This window comes from Hyla sarda, chromosome 1 (genome assembly GCF_029499605.1).
Source record: "Hyla sarda isolate aHylSar1 chromosome 1, aHylSar1.hap1, whole genome shotgun sequence".
Classification (NCBI taxonomy): Eukaryota; Metazoa; Chordata; class Amphibia; order Anura; family Hylidae; genus Hyla; species Hyla sarda.
The window spans coordinates 380,282,911-380,295,499 of record NC_079189.1 but is presented as its reverse complement, the minus strand read 5'-3'; the positions used below and the strand labels follow the sequence as shown (position 1 = coordinate 380,295,499).

Genomic DNA, 12,589 nt, shown 5'->3' with positions numbered 1-12,589 from the left:
TATGGGGTTTAAGTAACATGCTTGTCTGTAAACAAATTGTGTTTAATAAATTCACAAACTAACAATGTTCATCTTTAAATATAGATCCTTACTCTGTAAAGAGGAATGTTGCAAGATCAATGAACAGTCAGTTAGTGTATGACTTCCTTCTCCACTGTTTAAAGGCAACCTACAAATATTTTGCCATGCCCCAAACCAAGTCTGGAAAATCCAGCACTCAAAAGTCCACCATTTCTGCTCCAAATACTAACAAAAAAGGTGCACAAAATCCTTTAACGTGTCCAAATTCTGAGAGCATAAACAAGTTGGAAGAATTCTTAGACAGTCATGATGGTTTGGCTTCTCTTGTAATTTCCCAGCCTACTCACAGTCAGGTTCCTAATGAGATGGATAGTACAGCAAAGAAAAAGCTAGTCTATAATACAACATACCCAGATGTTAATATTGAAGATGCTGACTGCATAACAGAGGAGATTATTTTAGATGACCCAGAAGATTTTTTCCAGGGCTCTGAAGAACCAGAAAGTCCTCATGAAGAAGATTCTGATGAAGATGACCACCCTTTAATAGGAAATGAGGAGCAAAGTGATTACATGATTGATCAAAGCTATGAGGAAGATAGTGAAAGTGGAGAGGCAGCTATGGCAGGCAATGAAGAAACAGACAGTCTGTCTGACTTTGAGGGAGGTGTTTGCTTAGAGAGCAGAGACCTCTATGTCGATAAGGGAGATGTAGAAGAGGAGAGCACAGAGGGTACAGATGAACTAGAGGAAACTGCCCATGATTTTGGACTGGCACCTGTAACTATTTCAGATGAAGAGGAGGAGGAAGATGATGAGGCTAGTTTGGTATTGAATCAAAGGGAGAATTTAGATCTCATGGAGGATGATGATGATGAGCTAGAGAACACTTACACCGGCTCAGTGGTTGAATTGTCTGAAGATGACCAAACTGGACAAGTGTCTGCTAGAAGTTCAAAAGTCCATGAAAACTGCACTGAAGGACTTTCTGACACTGTGCTCTCAAAAACACAAGCCAAAAAACTCCTACCAGTTACCGAAAGCTCTGTCAATGAAGAGATTTGTATGTTTTATGAATTTTACAAACCAACATTTACAAAAGGCAAGGTAGGCTTCAAAACTTTATTCCAGATTCTATTTATATTTACGGAATTGTATGTAGCAGTCTCCCATATCCTTTTCATTTGGTTAGTTTCGTACATGGCATTTCGAAGTATCAGGAGTTTTGATCAGTTGGGGTCCAGGTGCTGACACTCCCACCCATTGCTAAAATTAATTGACAGGTTTGCTCTGCCAGAGTACCCATTTAAACTTCTGGTTTTTCTTGGGAACAATGGCTTTGCTCGGGGTGTTAACACTTGTTAGAGGAGTGCTCTGATACTTGTGCTTTCCTGTACTTAAAAGCTGCTTTTCGGTCTGACCACAGTGCTCTCTGCTGCCACCTCTGCCTGTGTCAGGAACTATCCAGAGCAGGAGCAAATCAATATTGCAAACCTCTCCTGTTTCAGACAGTTCTTAACACTGACAGAGATGGCAGTAGAGAGCATTGTGGTCAAACTGGAAAGAACTACACAACTTCCTCTGGGGCATACAGCTACTAAGTACTGGGAGGCTTAGGATTATTAAATAGAAGTAATTTACACATCTGTTTTAACTTTCTGGCACCAGTTGATTTGAAAACATTTTTTTTTTTCTTCCAGAGCACCCCTTTTAAGGCTGAAATTACACTTACTTAACTTAATTTTTTATTTGAATCCAAAGCCAGATGGGGATTGGGGGGGGGGGACTATATAAAAACACACCCTAAACTGTTTGGAAACACACCTGCAGTTTTTAACGGAATTATCCAGTATTAGAGAAATTATAGCTGTCTTTATATTTCTGCTCCATTCTATTAAAGAGAATAATTCCAAGATTTATTTTTCTTTTATATTTTGAATCCTGAATAACCAGTGAGGTTTTACACACAACTTTTTTTGTTGAACTTTTTCGTTCAGCTTTTTGACTGAAGGCCATTAAAAAAATATTGAGCATGATCTAGAGCTGACAGATTCTGCTTGAGTAACAGAGGCTGGGGTGTGGTGCAGGTTACATGCCACCTCCCTCCCTCACCCACCCTCCCTGCCTTTATTAATTTTATGTACAAGGTTCTTCTTACTGCACTGAGCCATATCTGTTTGGGCTTCCCAGCTCTGTCAGGGCGTTTTGTCTGGTGCCCCTTCGGAAGATTTGGCGGATCTTGCACTTCAACTGTCCAATGCTGGAGATTACCGGTGCTCTGCTTCCTTGGAGTCCACCTGCTGTACAGCTTTTGCTACAGGTAATTTTGGTCTCTTCGTCACTCCATGTGGCTGAAAGCTTGGGATGCCGATGCCGCTTCAAAGAAGTCTCTCACGGAACTTCCATTCTCCGGGACCCGGTGCATTGCCATAGAATGAGATTTGCCATAGAATGAGATGGTCCGCCTCCATCACATCCTATTGGCTCACTCTTGTCACGTGACATATTTAAACATCACGCATCGATGCGCACAGTAGTGTCAGTTTGGCTATCACAGGGAGAGGATCTCCTCTCCCTGTGATTGCTGAAGCTGCACTGAGCTCTCATGGCCTCTGTGGCCCGACAGAAGTTCACACATGTACGCAGCTCATACGGCTGCCTCATATACACTTACTCTATTATTACATGTACTGTTGATCCACAGCGCTATCGGGATCCCTATGCCCGATGGCGCTGTCATCGGTGTGCGTCCCCGCGAGCGCCCCACGCCCGCAGCTCTACTCCCCGTCCCCCGCAGCTCTACTCCCCGTCCCCTGTTAACGCTCAGGGAGCGATCCACAGCGCTATGGGGATTCCTACGCCCGATGGCACTGTCATCAGTGTGCGTCCCCGCGAGCGCCCCACGCCCGCAGCTGTACTCCCCGTCCCGTTAACGCTCAGGGAGCGGGGAACAGAAAGTAGAGCATCGGGCGCAGGTAAAGTAGTACTGCGCATATAACTTTACCTGCGCCCGATGCTCTACTTTCTGTTCCCCGCTCCCTGAGCGTTAACGGGACGGGGAGTAGAGCTGCGGGGGGCGGAGGACGGGAGTAGAGCTGCGGGGGACGGGGAGTAGAGCTGCAGGCGTGGGACGCACACTGATGACAGCGCCATCGGGCATCGGGATCCCAATAGCGCTGTGGATCAACAGTAAATGTATATGAGCCAGCCGTATGAGCTGCGTACATGTGTGAACTTCTGTCGGGCCACAGAGGCCATGAGAGCTCCGTACAGCTTCAGCTATCACAGGGTGAGGAGATCCTCTCCCTGTGATAGCCAAACTGACACTACTGTGCGCATCGATGTGTGACATTTAAATATGTCACGTGACAAGAGAGAGCCAATAGGATGTGATGGAGGCGGACCATCTCATTCTATGGCAAATCTCATTCTACGGCAATGCACCGGCTCTTCGGAAAATTCCTGGATGAAATTATCTCCGAAGCTACTGGGGTTAAGAGTTTCTTTCTGCCGCTGAACAGATCCCACCATACAGATTCCTGCCAGAAGTAATCTTCCTTTCAGTCCTTTGCCTCGGGTCATTCAGCCAAGCCGGCACTCTATTCCGGGACAGTTGGTTATCTCAGATACAGGATTCCTGTGTCCGAGACTGTTTCCGATGACTATCGGATTGTTTGCTTCTTTTCCCCGGGATCGCTTTTTTCAATCCCACCCTCCTTGTTCTCCTTCTTTGGCGGCGGCCTTTCGGGTCGCACTACAGGCCCTTCTTGCTCAGGGAGTAATCGTTCCCGTTCCTCCCGAGGAGCGTTTTTCGGGATTCTACTCAAATCTTTTTGTCGTCCCCAAGAAGGGGATCTGTTTGCCCTATCCTGGATCTGAAACTCCTCAACCTCCACTTACTCCTGCATCCATTCCGCATTGACTCTTTGTACTGTGGTGGCGTCCATGGATCAGGGAGAGTATCTTTCCTCTGTGGATATCCGGGATGCGTATCTTCACATCCTGATTTTTCCGACTCATTAGCGGTATCTCCTTCTGCCGTCGCGGAGGGCCATTTTCAGTTTGTTGCTCTTCCCTTCGGTCTGGCCATGGCCCTAAGGGTTTTCACCAGGTCAGCGGTGATTGCCATCATAGTAACATAGTTCATAAGGTTGAAAAAATTCCATCTTTTCAACCTATATCCCTAATGAGTCCCTCTGAGTTGATCCAGGGGAAGGCAAAAAACCCTCATACTAGAGGTAAAAATTCCTTCCTGACTCAAAATATTGCAGTCAGAATAAATCTCTGGATCAACATGCTGTCCCTAAATATCTAGTATACATAACCATCAATGTTGTTGTTCTCCAAAAATGCATCCAGACCCCTTTTGAACTCTGCCCCCTGATATATTTATACATAGTTATTAGGTCTCCCCTAAGCCTTCTTTTTTTCTAAGCTAAATAACCCCAATTCTGATAATCTTTCTGGGTACTGTAGTTCTCCCATTCCCCGTATTACTCTGGTTGCCCATCTTTGAACCCTCTCCAGCTCCAATATATCTTTCTTGTACACTGGTGCCCAGTACTGTACACCGTATTCTATGTGTGGCATATATGCCCCTATTGATGCACCCAATGATTTTATTTGCTTTGGCAGCAGTTGCCCTACACTGGTCACTACAGCTAAGTTTACTATTAAGTAAGACCCCTAAGTCCTTTGTCAGTCGTCAAGTGTTCTCCCATTTAATATATAAACCCATCCTGGATTTTTCCTCACCATGTGAATTACCTTACATTTATCAGTGTTTAACCTCATCTGCCACTTCTCAGCCCAAACTTCCAACCTATCCAGATCCATTTGTAACAGTGCACTGTCCTCTATAGTGTTTACAGCTTTACAGAGTTTAGTATCTGCAAAGATTGCTACTTTACTATTCAACCCCTTTACAAGGTCATAATAAATATATTAAATAGGACAGGACCCAATACTGACCCCTGTGGTACCTCACTAGTAACAGTCACCCAATCAGAATAAGTACCATTAATAACCACCCTCTTTTTCCTATCGCTGAGCCAGTTACACATTCTCCCCCATTCCCATCCTTCTCATTTTATGCACCAATCTTTTATGTGGCACCGTATCAAATGCTTTGGAAAAATCCTGATATACGACATCCAGCGATTCCCCCTGGTCCAGACTGGCGCTCACTTCCTCATAAAAGCTGATCAGGTTAGGTTGACAGGACCGATCCCTCATAAAGCCATGCGGGTATGGTGTCATAAATTTTATTTTTATCAATATACTCCAAAATAGCATCTTAGAAAACCCTCATACAACTTGCGTACAACGGAGGTTAAACGAACAGGTCTGTAATTCCCAGGGTCACCTTTTGTCCCCTTTTTAAACATTGGCACCACATTTGCCATGTGCCAGTCCTGGGGAACATTCCCTTTTACTATAGAGTCCCTGAATATTAAAAATAGGTCTGTCTGTCTATTACAATATTTAATTCCTCTAGAACTTGGGGTGAATGCCATCTGGGCCTGGTAATTTGTCTATTTTGATTTTTTTTTTGTAGGCGTCGCTGTACTTCTTCCTGGGTTAGACAGGTGGTTTACTGGTTTACCTTATCACACTGTATTTCACGTGGCATTTCATTTTCCTCAGTGAATACAGTGGAGAAGAATTTGTTTTAGGATATTTGCTTTTTCCTCACCCCCGTCTATAATTTCTTCCTCATCGTTTTTTTTTTTTTTTTTTTTTTTTTTTTTTTAAAGGGCCTACACTTTCATTTTTGACCTTTTTGCTAATTATATAAAGAACATTTTGGGGTTAGTTTTACTCTTTGGCAATGTAGTATTTCTATCTCTATTTTTGCGGCTTTTATCTGTATTTTACATATTTTAACTTTCTCTATAGCTTTTTAATGCTTCTTCATTGCCATCATGTTTTTAATAGTTTAAATGCTTTAATTTTTTCATTTATTGCCCCCCCCCCCTCCCCCCTTCCTTAACATTTTTATTCATCCATATTGGTTTTCTTTTATTTCTGACCCTTTTATTCCCATAGGGTATATACATCTTACAGTGAGAATTTAAGATATTAAGTCTCCCATTTAGTGTCAGTATTCATATTTTTGAGGACATTATCCCATTTTATATTAAGGGCTTCTCTGAGTTGATCGAACTTTGCTTTCCTAAAGTTCATTGTTTTTGTGGCCCCTCGGGAGATTCCCTTATGGAAGAACAAGTTATAATGTATTATATTATGATCACTGTTTCCTAGATGTCCTTCTACTTGCACATCAGTTACTTGATCAGGTCTGTTGGTTAATATTAAGTCTAGTAGGGCGCTGCCTCTGGTTGGGCCCTGCACCATTTGGGACAGATACCGTATTTATCGGGGTATACCACGCACCGGCCTATAACACGCACCCTCATTTTACCAAGGATATTTGGGTTAAAAAAGTTTTTTACCCAAATATCCATGGTAAAATGAGGGTGCGTGTGTGCGCGTGTATACCCCGATATACCCCCAAGAAAGGCAGGGGAGAGAGGCCGTCGCTGCCCGCTTCTCTCCCCCCTGCCTTTCCTGGGGTCTAGAGCGCTGCTGTCGGCCCTTCTCACCCCCTGGTTATCGCATAGCAACGACACTGGGGACGCACGCCAGAGGCCTGGAGCAGCGCGGACCCGACTCAGGTAATTATGCCACCGGGGATGGGGGGGGGCAGCGGCGCCGGCAATGGGTGCCGCTGCCCCTTCTCTCCCCCTGGCTGTCGGCGCCGCTTCTCTCCCCCTGGCTATCGGCGCCGGCACCGATAGTCAGGGGGACAGAACGGGCAGCGGCGCCGATAACCAGGGGGTGAGAAGGGCCGACAGCAGCGCTCTAGACCCCAGGAAAGGCAGGGGGAGAGAAGCGGGCAGCGACTGCCTCTCTCCCCCTGCCTTTCCTGGGGGTGTATCGGCGTATAACACGCACACAGACTTTAGGCTAAAAATTTTAGCCTAAAAAGTGCGTGTTATACGCCGATAAATACGGTAATTGTCTTTTAGCTATAGTCAGAAACCTGTTTCCTTTGAGATTCACAGGTCTCAGGCTCCCAGTTTTATATCAGGATAAAGTCCCCCATTATCACCTCATTTTAATTTGTTGCCTTGTTTATTTGCTACAGTAATTGATCTTCTGCCTTTTTCATTATGTTTGGTGGCTTATAACAAACTCCTACCAGAATTGTTTTATTTTTATTGCCATATATTTCTACCCATAATGGCTCCACATTGTTTCCCTCCCATATATCCTCCCGTAGTGCGGCCTTCAGACTCGATTTCACATAAAGACAAACTCCTCCCCCTTTCCGTTTTGTCCGATCCTTCCTGAATAGACTATATCCCTGTATGTTGACCGCCCAGTCCAGCTATCGTCGTATATTACGAAGTCCCACCTCTCTATCTACACTATCCTCCCCCTCTATGTTGTAGGTTCCCTCCCCCTCAGTCCCTAGTTTAAACACTCCTCATCCACCCTTCCGGGATCGGACATCCAGGGCCGTTGGTCCTCTCAGGAAGCTCTCCTCTCCATCAAAATTCTGGAACTCCAGGTCATTTTTCCTTTTGCTTCCTCCATTGGCAGAGGATTATTCAGAACCATCCTATTCCTGTCCAGTCAGACAACGCCACAGATGTGGCGTATGTCAATCGCAGCCCCTTGGCAATTGTCGAAGTCTTCAGGATTCTGCTCTGGGCGGAACACAGAGTTCCCTCCCATCTCTCGGCGATACACATCCCGGGGGTGGATAATTGGGAGGCGGACTTCCTCAGCTGCTCTTCGATTGACCCCGGCGAGTGGTCAATCATCCGGAGGTGTTTGCGGAAATTTGCAATCACTGGGGGACCCTGCATGTGGATCTTTGCATCACGTGACAACCGAAAAGTTCCTCACTTCGTCGCAAAGTCCTGCGATGCTCTGGCTGTTGACGCTTTTGTGATCCCCTGGTCACACGTCGTTCTTTCCCCCCCCCCCCCCCCCCCTCTTCTTCTCCTTCCCAGGGTCCTGAGGAAGCTCAAAGCAGAGAGCGTCTCTGCCATTCTCGTGTCTCCTGATTGGCCCAAACGCACGTGGTACGCCGACGTCATTCGGCTCATAGCCGACTTACCACTGTGTCCCAGTTCGTCCCGACCTGCTCTCTTAAGGTCCCCTTTGCCACCCCAATTTACAGTCGCTGCTTTTTTGGTATGGTGGTTTAAACCGTGGTTCTAAATGCCAGGGGTTTTTCTCCCCAGGTGATCCAGACAATGATCTGGGCTCGTAAGCTTTCCTTTGCAAAGATGTATTTCTGATGGTGTGAGTCTCAATCTGTCTCCCACCAGTCGTTTTTTTTTTCTCTTCCGCGTTGTTACAACACTCCCTGACAGGTAGAGGAAGCCGCCGCTTTGAATGATCCCCTTCTCCAGGAACGCAGGTTGGGTCCAGCCGACCGTCCAACTCCCGACCGGAGGATACGAACGCGGCCGCTCCCGATCAGCAAATCAGTCGAACTCCTTCCATCGCTAGAAATAAGGAAAGCGCTGTCCCAATAGTAATTTCCCCCCCCCCCCCCCTCACAAACGAGACCAGCTGCGTCTTGAGGGTCAAACAGGAATGAATTTAATGGGGCTACCTGCCCGGTATTTATGCAAGTCTCCACCAGGGGACCTGATGGAAGACTGTAAAACATAGTGGACAGTAGCCAATCGCAGTGGCTTCAACATAAGCACTTCCCACTTTACCCATACCCTCCCTCCTCTCTATCCCCCAGACAACTGGGAAGAAATCCAATTATCTCCCAGGACAGAGACAATCTCCATCCCAGAACACAACAACATTGAACACATTGAAACATATAAATGACGAAATAGAAGGCGGGCGGCAGCTTCCAGCGGTGTTTGGTAGATAAAGGGTCAGTTTTTAGTTCCATAGGGTTTGTACCGAACACTGCTGATTTTTCCTCGGGTCCCAAAAACGGCCGCCGCCTTGTGGTCGGCGAATGACGACCACCCGTACGAATGGAATGGAGAGGTGTCTGCGGTTAACCACAACGTTCTAATTGGGGCCAGGAGGTTAACCAGCAGATGGATCCGTCACACGCGTCATTTCCTTTTTACAGTCTGGCCTGGAGCAATGTTTGGCCCTCAGTTCTTCTTTTTTTTTATTTTTATTTTTTATTTTTAATTTTTTTGTTGAAATACAAAAAGCAAAAATAAACATTTGTTACAAACATGAAATGGAGGAATGCAATATAAAATAAGGGTTACTCAGTTCTCTTAAGGATCATGTGTCGGCGTGCTCTATTCTTTCAGCGCTCCCTAGTGTCTGACCCTTACATCCGCACCTTTTTTGCAGGGTGTAGCTTATGCAGCTCCACCATTCAGATCCCCCCCCCCACTCCACCGTGGGATCTCAACTTGTTTCTCTGTGCATTACAGGGTGCTCCATTTTGAAGCTGCTGTTCCCCCATCTGGTTCTGCATCAGGACAAGGTGGTTTTTCGACCAACCCCCACCTTTTTACCTAAGGTCTCTTCTTTTCACCTTAATGAGGATATCGTCCTCCATCTTATTGCTCAGCTCCCTCTCATCCTAAGGAGCGCTTGCTTCATTGTCTTGACGTGGTTCGGGCTGTTCGGATCTACCATTGGTCACTTCATCTTTTTCGTCAGTGTGACTCCTTTGTGCTTCCGGAGGGTTGTCGTAAAGGACTTCCAGCTTCGAAGGCGACCATTTCACGGTGGTTCCATTCTGCCATATCAAAGCCTTCCGCTGCAGACGGAAGACTCTGCCTTTTTGGGTCACAGCTCATTCCGTTGGGGCCTCCTGGACTCTCCGCTACCAGGTGCACACTTCTGCGTCTCCTGATGTCGACTTGGATCGCAAGGTGTTGCAGGCGGCTGTTGCTCAGCCTTCCACCTGATTTTGCTTTGGGGTTCTCTCCCACCCCAGAGACTGCTATTTGTACGTCCCACTGACTGTGTCCTCCCAATGGAGCTGACCAATGGGGAACACAGCACCCACTCCTTTTTGTTCTGGTTTACTCTGGTTTTGTTTTTGTTTTTTTGTTTTTTGTCTGGAGGGTAGTTCGGTTATTTTTGTCTGTGGTTTCCCTCGGGCAGTTGCTGTTTTTTTTTATTTTATTTTATTTATTTATTTATTTTTTCTTCTTCCTTCTCTGTCGATCCTCTACTACTGCTTTGGGACTAAACTGATTAGCTCATAGTCAGTAGGCGGGGTACATCCTGCCAAGAGGGGCTGACTTTCTTTTAGTTTTGCCTAGTGTCCGCCTGTTAGTGGCAGCAAGATATACCTGTCTGTGTCCCCCAATGGATCCTCCGAGATTTTACAGTAAGCATAAAAATATCTACTTGTCTTCTTTCATGGGAGAAATGTCACCACAGGCTAAGGGATATCCATATTCAGAAGGATTGTTTGCAATGAGAGAGGCCAGATGTCAAGTTGCACTTGGGGCTTGGGAACACCCTGAGTGCACCAAGCTAGCTCATTTACATAAACAGAAAAAGGGCCATAACTGAGAAACAGCCACGGATCACAAAACTATAAAGACCGTTGTCATCAGTGTAACTCGCACTGCAAAACCACTAGGTTAGTGCAGGACACTGCATATGTTTTTTGTGTTTTTTCTTCTTTTAATTACCCAATTTAAAGAAAAAAAGTGTAAGGTCACATTTTACCAATGGTACCAATGAAAACCTCAATTGGCTTCACGAAATATATTCACATCCACTAGATGTTATGCATGCATTATAGCGTTATTACCACATACAGCTACTCATGGCATCATTTTAACAATAACGGTCAGCAATGGCAAGGGTTTGAGGAAATACTTTCATGTCTATTTTCAGCTTGATGCACTTCTTACACTAGCCTCAAAGACTGCAGAAATCTGAAATGTATTTAGTGGGTACTGTCAGTTCCAGTCAGATAGGACAGGAGTGAGCACAATTGAGTGCTAGACTGAAAGTCCCACTTCCTGGACTTTGTCCCAGGCTGTGCTTCAGCTGGGACAAAGATGATGTTGCAGCCAGACCAGATAATATTCTGAATGGTACTGGAACTCTTAGTGGTCTAATTTTTATAAGCCATAACTTAAAGTAAATAGAAATGGTTTATGAAGTATATTAGAAAGGTTAAAGTGTACCCGTCAGATCCAACCAAAAACTTTTTCTTTTTTAAATGTCACTCAGTACCTAACCCTGACCATGTACATCTAATTTTTGTGTCTAGCACCTTTTATTTATATTTTTATTACACTTTTAATTTAGCTCACTAGTCCGAATTACTGTCAAAGGGAGGGGGCGTGGCCTCACTGCAGGTCTCCGCCCCCTCCCTCAGTATGCTGTCTGCTCACATCTTCCCTAGCATTATCAAAACTACAAACCTATTAGTTTTGTCTACTTTACAACATATCAAAAGTTTTTGTATCTGACAGTGCCCATTTAAGATTTTGCCAAGATGTAAATCGTATAAAATGTTTTTGATTCAGACAGTGCCCATTTTAAAATGTTTTCTTTGTATTCACTTCAGCTTCCTACTGTTGTATGTAGCTTGTGCAAAAAAGAAGGCCATCTAAAGAAGGACTGTCCAGAAGACTTTAAAAAAATTGAACTAGAACCTTTGCCACCACTTAATGCTAAGTTCCAACAGCTCTTGGATCAAGTTTGTATCCAGTGTTACGGTATGTATTCTGAGTAAACTGGAAGGGTGGTTGGCATGTTCTGCCACTTTGTAGACTATCATGAATCACATCTGTAGAACATGTTCACATCTAGCAATGTATCCACTGATTAATTTACATAGCCTGCCTTAGAATTCTGCTGGGTGCCTGCTTCAGGCCAACCACCAATTGTTCTCTGATCCTATCTGAGCAGGTTAGACTGGTTACAGGATTTTAAGCATTGATGCAGTGAAATCTGGAGGGTTTCTCTACTGCATCAGACTAAAATGATTGTTGGAGCTTCCAATCTATTTTCCATAATGCAATCCAGCAGATGCATACAATGAGACATCAGAATAAACTTATTTGGAGTATATTGGTGCGACTTTAAGCTTCAAAAGTAAAAAAAAAGCTTAATTCAGGAATATTTGTAATACATAAGAATCTTACCTTGTTGTTCACTGGTCTGTCTTATACAGAGGATTTTCGCCCCACTTCTCTAGAAGATAAGGCTCGGGAGCTTATAAGGCGTGATCTGGAGGACTTTATTAGACGAGACTTTAAGGGTAAATATAACTTTATATATATCCTACTTGGTCATATAGATGAGCGTACATTTTTTTTTTTTTCCCCCCTACCGTGACTTGATGATCTTTCCCAGTACGTTGCTTTGAGTAACAATATTTGCAGTTACTAAGGGCTCTGTTATAAGGGCTCTGTTACACGAATGATTATCCATTGAACTGGCAGATATTGCACTGTGTAATAGAACCAGAGATCGTATATCCTATTGCATGTTCATTGTCTAGTCATATAAAGGCTGTATATAAACAAGTGCCAGTGTACAACATTGTGGCGGGAGCCTGGCAAAACGATTTAAGAGAGCCC

The 12,589-nt window shown here is 44.7% G+C and overlaps 1 protein-coding gene across 1 annotated transcript in view; it reads left to right on the top strand.

Annotated features, from left to right (window-relative positions):
• The window catches only part of TUT7 (terminal uridylyl transferase 7), a 108,375-nt gene that overhangs the window by 46,551 nt on the left and 49,235 nt on the right, over positions 1-12,589 (top strand). Inside the window, exons 13-16 of the mRNA XM_056566469.1 lie at positions 85-1,127; positions 11,572-11,722; positions 12,181-12,267; positions 12,471-12,543. Of these exons, the coding sequence (XP_056422444.1) occupies positions 85-1,127; positions 11,572-11,722; positions 12,181-12,267; positions 12,471-12,543 (1,354 nt within the window). The remainder of the gene's footprint in view (positions 1-84; positions 1,128-11,571; positions 11,723-12,180; positions 12,268-12,470; positions 12,544-12,589) is intronic.